We start from the raw sequence: 17,328 nt of genomic DNA on the forward strand, positions 1-17,328 counted from the left end.
CAGCAGCACGGCCCAACCGGAAGGAACAGCAGCTGCCCGCAAAAAGAAAAAACACAGCAGGCCCGCAGCGCAGCAGATAAGAAAAACGCGCCCCCCCTCAAAACAAAAAAACGCGCAGAAGCCAGAAGCAGCAAGCGGCCGGCGATGTGCGTGCGTCGCTGCCGTCAGGGCCAAGCCCGTGCATGGTGCTTTGTTTTTTCTTTTTTTTTACTTTGTTTTTTTCTACTCTAATCCTTATAATACAAGATTTAATAATTTCTGTCAAAGTGGTTCAACACTTTAAAAAATAATTCAACATTCTTACGAAAATGTTGAGATAGCATATTACAAATGTTGAAATGACGTATGGAAATGTTGAGATGTTAAAAATTAAAAAAAATAGATTCTAACGAATACTATGGCTCAGACGGATACCCCCCCCCCCCCCTCCTGCTGTGAAATGTGTCTACAGCTCATGCTGGTGGCTGCATGCTAACCGCACAAATCTCAAACAATAAAAGATACGTAGACTAAAATCTAGTGGAAGATGGATATTATTTCTAGGCAGGTGGAGCGACCGGCGGCTGCGTGCTGATTATTATTAGCAATTTTGACTGGACGTGGGACTCATATTTGTTCATGAATTTATAACACTTGTATCTCTCGAGCAAATACGACAAGTGCTCCGTCTTTTCATTCATTTAGTAGAAGAGTACAATATATACAAGGTTATGGTACAGTCTGCTGTAACAGGACAGTAATTACAACTTCCGGTTTGTGAGGTCCTAAACGCAAACGCAGTACAACAGGCTATGCATAAACAAGACAACAACAGCAACAATTATGAGAATGAAACTGCATAAAATGCATGTCTTCCATCCTTCTCTATCAATAAAATAGGCACTGTCTAGTGCCTGTTTGTTAAAAAAAAAATGGATATCTTCTTAGTAAGGTGACACAGTCACACATCATCAACATGAGCCGATGTGCTAGCAGCTTGGTGTTTCTCGCAGCCTCTTCTATTCTTTCTTTCACAATTCTCACCCTCTCCTCTTTCGGTAGCCGAAGCTGTATCCTCTGCTGCCTCTCCACGAACGTCTCCAATCCCGCGCGTGACATCAGGAGTGAGACAAGGCCCTTGTTTACTTGGCGAATTTGGGAGGTGCCAAATTACTGTAGCAACACTGTAGCGTTTCGTTTGTATTTGTGAATTATTGTCCAAACATTGACTAATTAGGCTCAAAAGATTTGTCTCGCAAAGTACAACAAAACTGTGCAATTAGTTTTTAATTTCATCTACATTTAGTACTCCATACATGTACCGCATCACCAAATTGTATAAGCTCTTGAGCAAGAACCCAGGCATCGTGAACAAAACCTTCCCTAGAGCCCACCTTATCAATTATCTTTTCTGTGAGCTGTTTTTCATCATACAGTGATACATCATCACCTTGGAGGATAGCCTCAAGTTCACTGTAGGCATTTGTGAACAAACTTCTTCGAGTGCCAGGCATCAACATCTCAGGATTAGCGAACAGAAGATGCATCATGTAGTTGGAGATTTGTCTAGCAAGCTTGGCATCATAAGATGAGTTACGTTGAAAGCAAAACTCCGTGGCCACATGCCAGAGAATGATGCTCTCGTCGAAGGGCTTCTCTATACCCTCTCTAAGAATTTCACTGCATCCATTTCGGTCAAGTGTCCAGTGGCCCCTGATATCACTGAACTTCCAATAACTCTCAGCATCTCTTATATAATCCATCCATCCTTATCTAACATGATTACGAACCAAGCCAGTAATGACAATGGCTGATTCGCAAGGCTTCAAGCAAAAATAATTGTCAAGCAAACCTTTGCATTTCAAGAATCCCACAATGCGCATCAATGTTGTGTGCCTTTTGTTATGAGCTAAGAATCCCACAAGGCTATGTTGGGCAACCATGTCAAGCCAGTGACGCATCATCGTTAACATGGAAGACGTCCAAGAAATGCAGGGAGTACAACAGTACAAATGTAACCTTAATGTCACTGCCCCTGTAAGCTTCTTTGTATGATGTGCATGAATGACATAAAGGATGGAATTAACCACGCAAGGAAAGAACATAGGTTGACACAATTGCCTGCACGTCTGTTCCGATCATCATCCTGAATGTTCTTGGTATAAATAAGATCAAAAAATTTTGAGATGCTACGGCATAGAACACAATAAAACGATGCGCTACCAAGTAACCAAAAGGATTTCAACTTGATAAGGCGTTCCGTATACGTGTATGCGAAGTCCACAAATAGCTTGCTAGTTACAGAGAGATTCGCCGCTGCCCGATGCTCATCGAAGTCGAAGTTTGTGGGATCTTGCACAAAATCCCTTGCATTCTTCCAGCTTCACCTGCTCTCTGTTCGTGGTTTTCGTCCTTGGGGTAGGATAGAAAGAGGTAACCAGGCTGTTAAAGCTAGCCCTCTTGAGAGCAAAACGGCTTCTCGAAGCACTTGCAAACCCCAAAGGTAAAAAGCATAATTGCCACAGCCAATAACCTCCCATCAGCCGAGGATGGCCATGACTTGCAAAACACATAAAGGGCTACTGTAACCTGCAGAGTCGAAAAATATAGGATTGAGAAGGGTAATTTAGTAATTATTCATTATAAAAAGTGAGATTCCACGTGGGACGATTGTATAAGCTTTATGCTAGTTTAAAAAATTTTTAGTGATGCTTATTCTTTTACCATGATACCTTTACAATACATATACTACTCATGTATATTAGGGGGTGTTTGTTTCTTTAGAACCTCCTAAAATTCCTGTCACATTGAATGTTTAGATACTAATTAGGAGTATTAAATATAGACTAATTACAAAACTAATTGCACAGATGGAGACTAATTTGCGAGACGAATCTATTAAGTCTAATTAGTCCATGATTTGACAATGTGATGCTACAATAACATATGCTAATAATGGATTAATTAGGTTTAATAGATTCGTCTTGTGAATTAGCCTCCACCTATGTAATTAGTTTTATAATTAGATCATATTTAGTCCTCCTAATTAGCCTCCGAATATTCGATGTGACATAAATTTTAGTCTGGACTAAAGATCCAAACACCCCCTTACTCGACCACATATGTTGTGTTGGTTTCCACTAGCGGACTAAACTCTCCTTTGATTCTAATGACCAAAGGACATTAAATGAGTTGAACAATGACCAACTTGCCTCTAATCATTGCTACCCCTACCTTTTTTCCCAAATATCCATGGCCGCACGCTAGCTCCGCCGCATCAGCAGGCTCAGCAGTCGGCTGGAGCCGAACCTACTGCTCCCTCGCACGCTCCCCCGCCGCCGCTAGGATCCGCGCCACCCGCGCCCGCCACGAACAGATCCCGCCCGCGCCCGCCACGAACAGGATACTAACGTCCTCCTCCTTCTGCCACCACGCGGCCGCCACGGGCTTCGTCCCGCCGCTGCCTCTGCGGCAAAGGAAGCGGCGCCAGGTGCTGGCGGGTGTGAGGGTGAGGGAGGGAGGACACAGGCGGGACACCGGCCATGTGTGCCTGGCACGAACGAAGGGGAGGGGCCGCTGGCGCGTAGCGCGGGGACAAGGGCAGGGCACAGCCATCGGTGCCCGGCGCGGAGGAAGGGGAGGGACCGCCGACACGCAGCATGAGGAGGAAGGGCACGTGGAGGAGGAAGGGTGGCCGGCGGGTGGCCAGGGGCGGCAAGGCGGATGCCGGGGAGGGTGGGGGTCGACAGCAGGGCAGGGCGGGTGCCGGCGGTGGGACGGGTGGGGTGGGGTGCGGTGCGGGGGGAGGGAGTTACGGATGGGGGGCACTAATGAGGTGGACAAGTGGGGATGGTCCAGGTACACTTTAGTTCTATAAGCAACTCTTTGGTAACTTATGGACTAATATTTAGTCCTCGTAAGGAAGTGTGTTCTAAACTTTAGTTAAGCAGGGTGGCTTGACCCATCGTATGTTTTTTAAGATTAATCTCGATCCTAGGCTAATCATGTATATTACTCAATCACATATGTATATTACTATTCATGTATGTTAGGGGGTGTTTGGCACGGCTCCACTCCGTAACTCCAGCGACTCCAGCAAAAAATCCAGCGAAACACGTCAACTCCAAAACTCCATGGAGATTCCAACTCCATGGAGCTGTAGTGCAATTGGGGCTGGAGTTTTGGAGCACCCCTTTTGCTGCTCCAAAACGTCCCCTTTTGAACCTCCTCGTGGAGTTGGTGGGTAATTACCCACCACTACCACTGATTACACAAAGATAACATTTCATTCTTTCTTGCCTCGCGCCTCTGTTCCTTCTTCATTCTCGCGTGAGTATTCGCCCGGCCGCGCCTGTACTTGCGTTGGCGGCTAGGGTTGCGCCGACCCTAGCTGCGCCGCCGTCGTAGCCCCTGCCAGCGGCCGGAGACCCGTCGTCTGCCCCCGCCGCAGGCCGGCCGAGCCCCGCCGCCAGCCGCTTTAGCCCCATCCGGCCGCCTACCTCCGCCTCCCACCGCATCTGGACGCGCCCCGCCGCCGGGCGTCGCGCCCCGCCGCCGAAGCCCGTCGCCGGCCGCAGCGCCCTGCCCCCGAAGCCCGCCGCCGCAGGAGTTCCCTGCCGCCGAAGCCCCGACGCCGCCGAAGCCCTGCCGCCGAAGCCCGACGCCGGCCGTCTTGCCCCGCTGCCGAAGCCCGCCAGTGCCCGCAGCGCCCCACCACCAGCCCCCTGCGCTGGCCGCAGCGCCCCGCCGGCGGCCGCAGCGCCCCTGTTCAAAGGTATTTCCCTTTGGCTCAAGATTTCTGATTTTCTGGTAACAGTTCTTGTTCATGTATTTGGTACACCACAATTGTATACTTGATTGGACATCGAGGAAAATGTAAATTAAGCGCAATGGAAATGTAAGAATTGTTGTTTGAATGGGTCTATGTGCTTCTTGGTGTGCTGCTGTTCCATTTCTTGTTTATATGGGTTTTCATACTCAGGCTTGCTAACGGTTACCTGTTCTATCTGTGATATCGAGTACTTGATACTCACTTCTGGCTGTAGTGTATATATTGATACACTTGTACATGAATATGATTTGTGCACGATGGTTTTCTTCATTAATATGTTTCATGTCCAGGCTACTACTGATTGCTGATTGTGGATTCTGAACGTGACCCTAATCTGGAAGTTAAATGACATACAAAGTTTAATTAGCTGCACCATGAGTTCGCTTTCCTCATAGAAGCAGCCCATTGTAATCTGTAGAACTATTCTTGTACTTTTAGGGTAGTACTGTTAGATATTAGTACCATGAGTTCAAAAATTCCACAAGCAAATAGTACTGTTAGATATACTACTGTTATTGTGCTTTTGCACAATTCTCAAACTTGATTGATAGAGGTGTTTAGCCAGAGGAAAAGGCTGTAAACTGGGGCAGTTCAAACTTGATTAATCGGTGATATATTTGTTGTAAAATGTTGTAGATTAATGGTTTCTAATATGACATTTGTGAGTTGGATAGATGCCTGAAATTGATTGGAACTCGGAGAACACTCGGGTGTTGTGTATGTTATTTGCCGAACAAGTTGGAAAAGGAAATCGGCCAAACACACACTTGAATGCACTTGGGTATGCTGAGGTTGAGAAAGGGTTCAAAGAAAGGGCTGGAATAGCGGTTACGAAGGCTCAGATCAAGAACAAATGGGACAAATTAAAGGAAGATTTCAAGGCATGGAAGAAACTAATGCTGAGGCAAACAGGGACTGGTTGGGATCCTATAAAGAAGACTATAGCTATGGATGACGAATGGTGGAAAAAAGCTAGAGCTGTAAGTTGGTTCAATTTTGATGATATATTTGTTTTGCATATGTCGATTATGTTGGTAATGCTTATAATAATACTATTATTTTTCTTATTTCAGGAAATTCCAGGTTGTGGAAAGTTCAAAAAGAAGGGTCTTGAGAATGAAGATGAATTAGCCAAGTGTTTTTCTGACATCACTACTATTGGTATTGATGATTGGTCTCCTCATGTTGTGAATGTTGAAGCACCAGAAAATGTTGACGAGACACAAGATGAGGAAATCAATTATGAGCCGTAGGATGATGAATTCATTCTGGATACACAAGAGGAGGATATTGGTATTACTTCTCCACCTGCGAGTGGCAAAAGATTGGCAAGGTCTATTGATAGAAGTGGTAAGAAGGCGAAGTCTGGAAATGCACTCCTAATTTAAGAAGCAGTAACAAGTATGGCAAGTTCAACCAATGAATATATTTCTAAGAGACATGAAAAATATTCTATTGATGAAGTGATGGAGGTTGTGATTGCTTGTGGGGCTGGCTATGATAGCAATGAACATTACATGGCGTCTGAATTGTTTGTGAAGAAGGAGCAAAGTGAGATGTTCATGACCTTGCCTACTAATGAGATTAGGTTCAATTGGCTTAGGAGGAAGTACAAGGATAAATATGAAAAGTAGAAATTGGCTTAGTGAGAGTGATGTCATTTGTGTATGCTACTATTTTATTTTTATCGCATGTGTGGTACATTTTATTTTATTGTATTTTATTTATGTATGACAGTTGTATCTTACATTTCGTTTATGTCAATGTTCACAGATGTCTTCAAGTGAGTCTGATGAATCTAGTGAGTCTGATGGTGAATTTTTTTTAATATGGTTGAGAGCTGTGGTAAGCTTGCACAAAGTTATCATGACTCATATATGGATAAGACACCGCTGAGGTTTGTGTTTTCACAACAAAGTGGAATGGGATGGCTGATGGAGACAGTAAACACTCCAGGGGAGTGCCACCGAATGCTTCAGATGAATGAGGTTATTTTTCAAGATCTTCATGATGTGTTGGTTGAGAGGTACGGATTAAAACCATCGAAGCACGTGAATACTTATGAAATGTTGGCCATTTTCCTATTCACATGTGGTGGGTGTGAGTCAAATAGAAGAGTACAAAATAAGTTCAAACACTCAGGTGAAACCATTAGTAGAAAATTTCATGAAGTTCTAGATTGTGTGGTTGCCATGGCACAAGATTTGTTGAGACCAACAGATCCTAATTTTCGCAATGTGCACAAGAGGATTAGGAATGACAAGAGAGCATATCCACACTTTAAGAATTGTATTGGTGCACTTGATGGAACCCATATTCGTGTGTACTTATCACCTGAAGAACAAGTGAGATATATTGGTAAGACTGGAATTGCAACTCAAAATGTGCTTGCCGTTTGTGATTTTGATATGCACTTCACCTATGTGGCTGCGGGTCAACCGGGTTCTTTGCATGACACTAGTGTATTGTACCATGCATTGGAAGCAGATGTAAATGTCTTCCCACATCCTCCTCAAGGTAAAGATTTTTTCTTATGTTCCTTTTCAAATTTGTATGCACAAACTTATCTTATTTTACATATGTGTATGTGTAGGCAAGTACTATGTTGTAGACGCGGGCTATCCTAATCGTCCGGGGTACCTCGCTCCATACAAGGGTGAAAGGTACCACTTACCTGAGTGGCATCGAGGTATGGAACCAAATAGTCCAAAAGAGAAGTTCAACCGTATACACTCATCTGTTCGTAATGTTATTGAGCGCTCATTTGGAGTACAAGATGCCCGGTTATTCTATGGTCACACAAAAGAAGATTGTTGCTGCTACTATGGTTCTACACAATTTCATACGTGAACATGCTAGCGTTGATGTGGATTTTGCTAATTTTGATAGAGATCCTACCTACATACCTACTATTCCGGAAAGATACAACAAGTATGCCGTGTCTCAACATGCCTCCGATGGATCAACTTCGGAATCAAACTTTGAATCAAGCTTTGTGACTATGGATACCTTTTGTGATAGTATGGTTACATCAATTGCCCTAGTATGGAATTAGTGCAATGATTATTATAACGACCTTATTTTGGAACTATGAATTTATTTCACAATTTTAAATTTTTGGAACATGTAATTTATATTATTATTTTGGACTTCAATGCATACACTTTCATTTTATATTTGTGATAAGTAGTTCAAATCGAACCAGGGGCAAGAAAGTCAATCTACCCTCAAACTCCTCTTTTTTTGAGTTAGGGACACCCTCCCAGCTAAACACCCTTACCAGACAGCTCCAACTCCATCCAGAGTGGAGTAGCTCCACCTAAAGTTGGAGTCACGACAAACACGACCTCTCCCGCTGACATCCCCTCGCGGGCTCCTCCCTCCCCCCCTCTCTCATCTCCCCTCGTCAAAACCGGCGGCCAGGCACGACCGCGCGAGGCCCCAGATCCGGCGCCGTCGTGGAACCCGGCGCCCGCTTCCTCCCCGCGAGGCCCCGCGGCCCCGCGCGGGGGAGGATAGGCCTGGAGCCAGCCCTGCGCCGGATCCGCCGCCGCGCCGTCCCAAGCTCCCGGCCGGCGCTGAGAGGCCCTCCTCCCATTCCCTCCCAGATCCAATCCGCGAGCTCTCCCTCCACCAGCTCGCTGCCATGGTGCTCTCCGTGGAGAAGACCTCGTCGGGCCGGGAGTACAAGGTCAAGGACCTGTCTCAGGCGGACTTCGGCCGCCTCGAGATCGAGCTGGCGGAGGTCGAGATGCCCGTGCTCATGGCCTGCCGCACCGAGTTCGGCCCGTCCAAGCCCTTCGCCGGCGCCGGGCAACAGGAGCTGAGGCCGGAGGGCGGCCCTGCCGCGGACCAGCGGGACAACGCCCCCTCCCCTCCTTCGCCGTCGGCGTCGTACAAGAGCGGCCCAAGGAGGCTGCTGCTGTCTTTGGACGAGAACGCCGCCGGCCCTGACGGGGGCAACCGGAGGCGGGAGTTCCTCATGAACGTTCCGTCGTCGGAGCGGGCCACCAAGGGGAGCATCCGGCTGGGCCGGCGGCAACCGGAGGCGGGAGTTCCTCCTGAACGCTCTGTCGTCGGAGCAGGCCACCAAGGGGAGCATCCGGCTGCGTTCCGACGCCGCGGGCGGTGGCACTAGGAAGACCGGGGGTGCCAGCCATGGTGCTCAGCTTGAGGGGAACCGTGGTTCGTCACCGGCCGGTGGCAAGCCGGGGAAGGTGAAGCTGAAGATTCGGAACGTGTTGCTGATGTATTTGACAATGCCGCCTTGGCATCACCACAGGTAATGCTCACTACAGAAATGGCTTTTTCTTTAAAAGGGAAAAACATACATATACAGCTGCCATCTTACCTATCTCATTCAGTTAATTTTGGATTCTTTTCGTAATACAGGAAAGCAAGGAGTTCATCAGTTGCAGGCTTCCCTCGTTTGCTAATGTCCACGAAACAAGCGTAGTTGCCAGTGGTTTCAAGATTCATAAGCAGGTTTCATTTTCAAACAGTGCCACTAAAGAACAGTATCTCAACTGCATCTTACAATTCATTTGAACTGTACCAGTAACTCAACTTCCACACCGCAGGAGCAAAATCCAATGTGTAATGTGCCTATCCCTACTTTCACTGCGCGCAACCAGATGACAGTCACCACAACACAAGGAGCACAGATTCCTCAAAAGGTTTTTGCCTTTACTCTTAAAAAATAAACATTATCCTCAGTCACTGTATTCCTTTTGTGCTGCCTTTATCAGATTGTACCTGACATGGTATTCCTATTTGCCAATGTTTAGATGCCTTCATGGGTCAATGAAAATAAAAGTGAGTGTCCTGTTAGCCGTCCTCCTGATGTGCAAAACCAAGCAAATTCAGCTGCAAATGGTGTCAGTGTGAAGCCACGAGTAAGGGCTCGTCGAGGACAGGCAACTGATCCTCACAGTATTGTTGAACGGGTGAGTTCTTTAATGAAATCACACCTCAGGACAAATTGAAAAGATATGTAATATTTTTGAATTGTTTGTTTTGCTCGCTATCTGTAGCTTAAATTTGTAACTGCAATTTCTTATTTTGCTGCAGCTTCGCAGGGAAAAAATTTCGGACAGGATGAAAAACTGCAAGACCTTGTCCCTAATTCCAATAAGGTACATTTTTTGTTTTTGTTGAACTTGCCATTAATTTTCAGATTGCAACTACAATTGAAGTTTTTAGAATTAGTCATTGAGCTAATACTATGTTCTTAATACAATGACACACAACTGTCTTGCTTGTTAAAAGAAAAATCCACAGAGTAAGACAATAGAAGTAAGCAACTATTGAATTCCAGGTGCTTTCTGGAGTAAATAGTTTCAAGTCTTTAATTCTACAAACATACTGGATCTAACTTTTGATCTGTTCAGGCCAACAATAGTCACTACCAGTTTTTGTTTAGCCATTAGTTCAATCCAATGTGGTGCAGCTTGAAATAAATAGATGTTTAGGGCATGTTTATATTTGCTGTATTTCATTGGAGTTGAACTAAATGCTACATTCCAACCAAATACAACCATTCAAACTCCCTGTTGCTATTGATGCAGAACTTGTTTAATATGGATTAAATAACATACCAAAGAATATGACAGTTTACCTTTTGTTTTGAAAATAGCTGTTGAATAAAATAACGTGACAAATCTTTTTTGATGCAAGCAGGCAGACAAGGCATCCGTGCTGGATGAAATAATTGATTATGTGAAATTTCTTCAGCTTCAGCTCAAGGTATGGTTGTGATTGTGAACAACAGATGTTTGAAACAAGCACTGGTAGCTTTGCCATTTCCAGATGATGAACACTCTTCTTTCCTATTGCTTGATTTCAGGTCTTGAGCATGAGTAGGCTTGGAGCTCCTGGAGCAGTTCTTCCCCTTCTCGCAGAATCCCAAACTGAGGTGCTGAACCTTTTTATTTTCTACAACTTCCATGAATCCTTGCATTCTTGTTCTATAATTGCTACTACCGGCTTCACATCTTTTCATTTGCATATCAAATTACACTGCCTCAAATAACTTAAGCTATGAACAGTTCTATAGTCCCACTTGCATTGTAGTTGCATTTGATATAGATTTGCCTTCTGATTTTTCATTGGGATACCAGTAATTCACTCAAATCCACTCATCCATGCACTGTCATGACTCATGTAGGGTTGCCATGGTCAACCTCTGTCAGCTGCAACCAATGCACAAGGACTGCTGGACACACAAGACTCGGAAGATGCCTTAGCCTTCGAGGAAGAGGTGGTCAAGCTGATGGAAACAAGCATCACGAGCGCAATGCAGTACCTTCAGAACAAGGGCCTCTGCCTGATGCCAGTTGCTCTCGCTCCCGCCATATCCACCCAGAAAGGTGCGTCCGGTGCTGCGACCCCTCGTGAACGGTGAAGTGAAGACACATGCTCCTCCCATCAGCATGAGTAAACAACTGCAGGAGACAAAACTCAGCGGCTGAAGACGCGAGTATACCCCATGGAGTACAAAGATAGGAAGTTAGTCTGACCAAATTCCAATTCATGGCTTAATCTACTAATCTGCTTCTAAGAACCTGCTACACATCAGTTGATGTGTAATTTTCCCCTTCTGCTTTTCTTCTTCTTTTTTTTGGCCGTATTGCATCAGGGACTCAGGGTGCACAGGGACAGGGGGATAGTTGCTGTTTGGAAAGTTTGTATCAGGATCTATCAAGTTTCTCTTTTGTGCATACAAAATGTGAAATCTACCGGTTCAGTTTTTCTATGTGACAACTGTGACCAGACCTATCCGAAATGCGTGTTGGTGGTTGCTGCAGGTGATCATGTGCTACCATGAATCTTCGGAGCCATCATAAGGTGGTGAGCTACACACAGAACAACGGGACCAGACTGATTCTGTGCTGGTACGTTTGGGTTCCTTGCCAATGTGAGTTCTTGGCCGACTTTCACTCTCGGTTTGTTAGGTGTAGCCATCTGCGATCAGTTCCAAATGATGTGATGTAAAGTTTTGGCAGCGAACGCTTGGTTTTCCAGGAATCTTGTCCTGGAAAATGATGGCGTCTGGCTTGGTGCGCACCTGTTGAGTGATGATGGACTTGCAATGAAGAACCCATGTGATGCTCAGAATCGACGCCTGCATTCATTTCCGGTGTATTCTGGTAGTTGTCGCATGAGGGGTTGTTACCGCATCAAAAGTTACGCATCGTAATAGAAAGTCGAGTAGGAGGCCTGACCTTCTGAAATCGTATTTTTCACAGCAGCTGGAAAAATACGAATCAATTGATCAGCAATGCACGGGGCTTCGCAACATCGAGGTTGCTTTACAGAAATTTCAAGATTTATGAAGTAGCATTGGGCATGAGGTCCGGTGCAGATGTTAGATTAAAAACTTGAATACAATTTCTGTTGTTCATATATCGATTCTGCAGTATGTTTTTATTTCTTCGATGTACATCATGCCCATAGCTAATGTTGTTTTTTTTCAATCTCCTGATCGCACTCAAGGGAACTATTTTGGGAAGTCAGAGTGTACATAGTGTGAATAATGAGCAACCTGAAAGATGAGTGTTTTATTAAACATTCAGCCCTCGTGGTGATAAATTTGATTTTTTTTGTTACGTAACATTCAGTATATGTTACTTGGTGAGGCCATTAGCATTTCAGGCACACAATCTGGTCTAGCCAACACATTCTATGAATCCGGATCCTGACTCGAAGAACCAGTCCAGACCTTGCAATTTGGATCCCTTCGCAGCATGAGTTGGATACAAAAAGTTGCACATCCTAGTGGCCAATAGTCGCAGCACATTTGTCATGTACTCATAGTTGATCATCGCTGATCATCCAGTGCTTGTATAGACCGTCTAGGTAGCCACTAAAGAGATATGCCATGTAATTTGAGATGCTTTATGTACAGATATTGAATGCTACTTGGACACTGGAGTCATCATGCGTGATATGAACTTGTAGTAAACACAACAGACATTACATAACTTTTATCAAGGCACCATCATGCAGAGCAGATAAACAAGGTACACACTTTGCTCTCACGGTGAGACAACAATCTTGAACTCATGTGCAATGGCAGGGGCAACGCATTCACCTTGCGAAGCAGATGCAGCAGCAGGGTTTTCTTCTTGCCGTACTTGCTCATTGGCTTCTGTAGCAGGTGGAGTGGCAGCATTTTCTTCCTTCATAGCTTGGTTACTTGCAGCTTCCTGTATTCTTTTCTTTGCAATTTTCACCCTCTCCTCTTTCGGAAGCCGAAGCTGAATCCTCTGCTGCCTCTCTGCAAATGTCTCCAATCCCGCATGTGACATCAGGAGGGAGACAAAGGTGAGGTACTCCCCACCGGTGCCAAGGCTCTTGGCGTGCAGGTAACCCCTGCACCTTCCAGCAGAAAAACAGAGCATCTCAATCCACACACCTTCGATTACTTCCCACATCTTCTCTTCACCTAATTCCATCAGCTTTTGAGAAAGAACCCAGGAGTCGTGAACAATATTACCTTCTTCAGAGGAGCCCATCTTCTCAATTATCTTTTCTGTAACTTGTTTTTCGTCTAATAATGTTAGATCGTCATCTTTCAGGAGAGCCTCGAGTTCATTGTAGGCATCTGTGAACAAAGTTGTTCTGCTACCAGGAATAAGCATTTCAGGATTAGCAAACAGTAGATGCACCATGTAGTTGGAGATTTCCCTGCAAAGCCTGGCAGGTCTAGAATCAGGAGACGCGCCCTTATGGTGAAAGCAAAAGTCTGTGGCCACATGCCAGAGAATGATGCTCTCATCGAATGGCTTCTCTATACTCCCTCCAAGGTTTGCTTCACATCCATTGCGCTCAAGCGTCCAGTGGCCCCTGATATCACTGAACTTCCAGTAACTCTCGGTATCATTTATATAATTTATCCACCCATTTCTAACATGGCCCTGAACCAAGCCTGTAATGTCCTCGGACGAGTAGCAAGGCTTGGATTCCGCAACGCCCATCAACCATGTGTTCCTTCTCTTTCGAGCTAAGAATCCTGTAAGGCTATCCTGTGGAACCACGTCATGCCATTCAGAGTAAGAAATGATCATTGTAACCAAGGACGAAATCTCCAACAGATATGTGATGTACAACAATGAAAATGTAACCCTGATGTCGCTCCTCCTATAAGCCTGTTTATGGCTAATATGGAAGAGGATTATGGCCACGACTGACAATGTTATAACGGAAAAGAACAAAAAGATTGAACAACCATCAGTATCAACGTCTTCCTCTCTGTTTGGATCGGTGTCTTGAGGCTCCTTGCTATAAATAAGGTCGAAAGTTATGGAGAGCCCTTTGCGTAGTGCTGCATAAACTGCTTCGTAGTCTAGGGACCACAAGGATTTCAGCTTATTAAGACGGTCAGTATAGGCATATGCAGAGTCCACAAGTAGCTTGTCAGGTATAGAGAGCTGCTCCATGTGTGGCAATGTTGCGTCACTATCCATTGTTGGCGGCTGTTTATTACGGTGAACAAAATCCCGTGCTTCTTGTATGTATACTTCAAGTTCTACTTCTCTGTTGATATTTTTGGCCCTCGGGGAAGGATGGAAAGAGCTGACTAGGCTATTAAAGCAATTCCTCTTGAGAACCAATGGTCTCTCGGAACATTTGAAAACCCCAAGGATAAAAAGCAGAATTGCTGCGGCTAATAGCCTCCTATCGGCCGAGGGCGACCATGACTTGCAAAACACATACAGAGCCACCGCAACCTGAGCCAATGGAGTTAATCCACAAGAAAGTGAGAGGTGTGGGTTCAATCAGTAAAATTCTTACATCTTACTATTACTAATTGGAGGCTCCTTTTGAAGCCTTCAGATAAAGCCACCTAGGATTCCTAAGTGGACACTCTAGAAAAAGAGAGAAATTCTCACAAAAAAGCAAAACATCCGACCATCAATCGACAGATTCAAATCATTATAACCATTGGATCTATTATGTTTTCTAAAAAATTACCCACCTATGTCATTATGAAAATAGCCTAAAGTAACCCCCTAAATCTATATATAAATTACCCACCTCTGCCATTATATAAAATAAACTAAAGTAACCCCCTAATCTTCATCAAAATTACCCACTTATACCATTATAAACAATATTTAAAATAACTCCCTAATTTGTAACTGAATTGCCTACTACTATTACTTTAAAAAACTTAAAATAACTCCTTAAATTTGCATCTATATTACCCACACATGCTATTATTAAAAATAACATGAGGTAACCCTACGTTTGAATCAAATAACCTTAATTAAAAATATACAACAATATATGGTTCTAAATCGCCTATATCTTACACTATCGGTATACGATATAATAATTAAGGTCTATACGCATGATGCGTGATGTGTGTCACTATTTATAAGGATATAAAGTTATGGGAATATACATTTGTATGCTAAAATTATATTTAGCATTATGGATAGTTCTATTAAATTTATGAGCATTCAAACTTAGGGTTCATTAAACAAATTCAAGCCTATACATGCGGTCCAAAGTGGAAAGTTAAAGATTATAAATGTGGATGAAAATATTATAGAGTAATTACTAACTGAAATCTATCACAATTGGATGAAGATATTAAGTATAATATCTACATAAGTATTGTGTTCGAATACTTAACAAACGAGAGGTAGCTTATGGTAATAGTTTTGTAGCAATGTAATCTCATTTTTTTTTCATTGGAGACTCCGTATTAGTTCCCATGAGACAAGCAAGAAAAAAGAGAGATTCTCATAAAAATTAAAAACATCAAACACCAATCCTGTAAACTCTAATAATCATAGCCATTGATTTATTATATTTTCTAAAAAGTTATCCACCACTGTCATTGTGGAAATATTCAAAAATGAGCTCTAAACCTATATCTAAATTACTGAGCTCAGCTATTATAAAACATAATCTAAAGTAACCCCGTAATCTTCATCCAATTTACTAATGCACGTCATTATAAAGCATAACTTAAAATGTCATTCTAAAATTTTATCTATGTTACCCACGTATGTCATTATTAAAAATAACCTAAAGTAAATACCTTAATCTTAATCTAATTATCTTCATGTGCATCATATAGAAATGTCAAAAAGTAAACTAATATATGATTCTAAATTATCTATTTATGTCATTGTTAATATAAAAATACTACATTAAAGTATATACACATGATGAGTGCCACAATTAGACCATGTATACATGTATGTGCGGAATCGATGAAAAATATTGATTTGTATGCTAAACATAATGTATAGAGGATTGGAGGTGCGATATAAAATGGAAAAAGTATGAATATGAATGAAAAAGTGCATAGAATAATTATTAATTAAAAATTAATCACAACTGGATAAAGATAGATACATATCTATATAAGTATTATGTTGAAGTATTGGAAAAATAAGAGTAGTAGGTAAACAATTTTGATTATTAGCTAAGAGTTTAATTTCTAAATAATTTTCAAATCCAATAGCTTATAAAAATATTAGTCCGTGCGGGAGCACGGGTTGATGGACTAGTTATTCTAAATTTGCAAAGATATAGCAGGCACCAAATGCAAACAGGAAGAGTTTCATCTTTGGGGCGGCTCACCTGAGACACCGCGGTTACAACGTGCCGCCTCCACAGTTCGTTGTCTTCGATGTTGTAGGCCGATATGTTGATCTGTCCGCCGAGGTGCATGAGCAGGATGGGCGCCCATAGTACCTCTAGGTCATGGCTGCCATCTTCAGAAGTGTACCATACCTTCCTTTGCCGGTTAAAGAGGGTTGCGAGGGCATAGATCGCTATAGCATCTCCACCTAGGTACGCCAGCCAGATGCTAAATCTGAACAAGGGCCTGATATGCTTCTTACGGGCGCTGGCGAAGAATGCAAGGTAACACTGAATGGCGAGGCTGCCCAAGACGAGGATTCGCAGCTGCCACTCTTCCCACCATTGCACAGCACTTGAGAGGCCCATTGTATCTCTTCGTTGTGCTGGGTGCGTGTTTGTGTTTGTACTCAGTTGGAAGAAGTCTGCATATATAACCCCCCACACTATCACGGGTCCACCCCCAAACTACAAAATCGGGTATTCTACCCTCTAAACTTTCCAAACTCAGTTTGATGTAGTAGTCCAGTTAACTGCCACCGTTCGCCTCTTATACAAAAAAGGATTAGTTGGCATTGCCACTGTGAGAGTCCTCTTGTCATCGAAGGCTCAAGCCTCAGGCTAGTATCGGTCCGAAGTCAAGTTCACTGGGACAGGGCAAGAATTTCTCCGATTGAAGAACGAAGCAAGGGATAAAGCAAGGGATAGGACATGGAACGAATATCATCACAGAGCTTGCTGCCTGCTGGAGCAAGGGACCTTAAAGTATGCAGTTTATGTTGTACTAGCAAAATGCCCTTGCTACAGTGAAATACTAATTATGTTTTTGAAACTATATTTTTATTATATTTACTGGATCTATATATATTTGCTCAGAAAGCAACTAAATTTGGACTTAAACTACTGAATGTTCATTA

The 17,328-nt window shown here is 43.5% G+C and overlaps 3 protein-coding genes across 5 annotated transcripts; 2 read left to right on the forward strand and 1 right to left on the reverse strand.

Annotated features, from left to right (window-relative positions):
* Window positions 1-5,484: 5,484 nt before the first annotated feature.
* LOC101754917 (L10-interacting MYB domain-containing protein-like) lies at window positions 5,485-6,063 on the forward strand. The gene is made up of 2 exons (XM_012846766.1): window positions 5,485-5,790; window positions 5,884-6,063. The coding sequence occupies exons 1-2, from the start codon at window positions 5,485-5,487 to the stop codon at window positions 6,061-6,063; spliced, it is 486 nt and encodes a 161-aa protein (XP_012702220.1).
* A 2,393-nt stretch (window positions 6,064-8,456) lies between these two features.
* On the forward strand, window positions 8,457-11,569 carry LOC101755465 (transcription factor bHLH23-like). The gene is given in 10 exon segments (XM_012846767.2): window positions 8,457-8,895; window positions 8,986-9,092; window positions 9,203-9,295; window positions 9,391-9,486; window positions 9,598-9,756; window positions 9,881-9,914; window positions 9,917-9,945; window positions 10,490-10,555; window positions 10,656-10,724; window positions 10,977-11,569. Coding segments are annotated over 10 exon segments (1,329 nt in total). The 3' UTR covers window positions 11,214-11,569.
* Window positions 11,570-12,692: 1,123 nt separating this feature from the next.
* LOC101755589 lies at window positions 12,693-16,921 on the reverse strand. Of its 3 annotated transcripts, XM_022827659.1 has the most exons (3): window positions 16,412-16,921; window positions 13,308-14,541; window positions 13,064-13,189 (listed from the first exon to the last, which is right to left on the reverse strand). In XM_022827659.1, exons 1-3 carry the CDS (start codon window positions 16,778-16,780, stop codon window positions 13,119-13,121), a joined length of 1,674 nt encoding a protein of 557 aa, XP_022683394.1. In that variant the 5' UTR covers window positions 16,781-16,921; the 3' UTR covers window positions 13,064-13,118. The 3 variants fall into 3 exon arrangements, with proteins under 3 accessions (XP_012702393.1, XP_004972858.1, XP_022683394.1); XM_012846939.2 differs by having other exon boundaries at window positions 12,693-13,836; XM_004972801.2 differs by having other exon boundaries at window positions 12,693-14,541.
* Between the last annotated feature and the right edge of the window lie 407 nt (window positions 16,922-17,328).

This window comes from Setaria italica, chromosome VI (genome assembly GCF_000263155.2).
Source record: "Setaria italica strain Yugu1 chromosome VI, Setaria_italica_v2.0, whole genome shotgun sequence".
Taxonomy (NCBI): Eukaryota; Viridiplantae; Streptophyta; class Magnoliopsida; order Poales; family Poaceae; genus Setaria; species Setaria italica.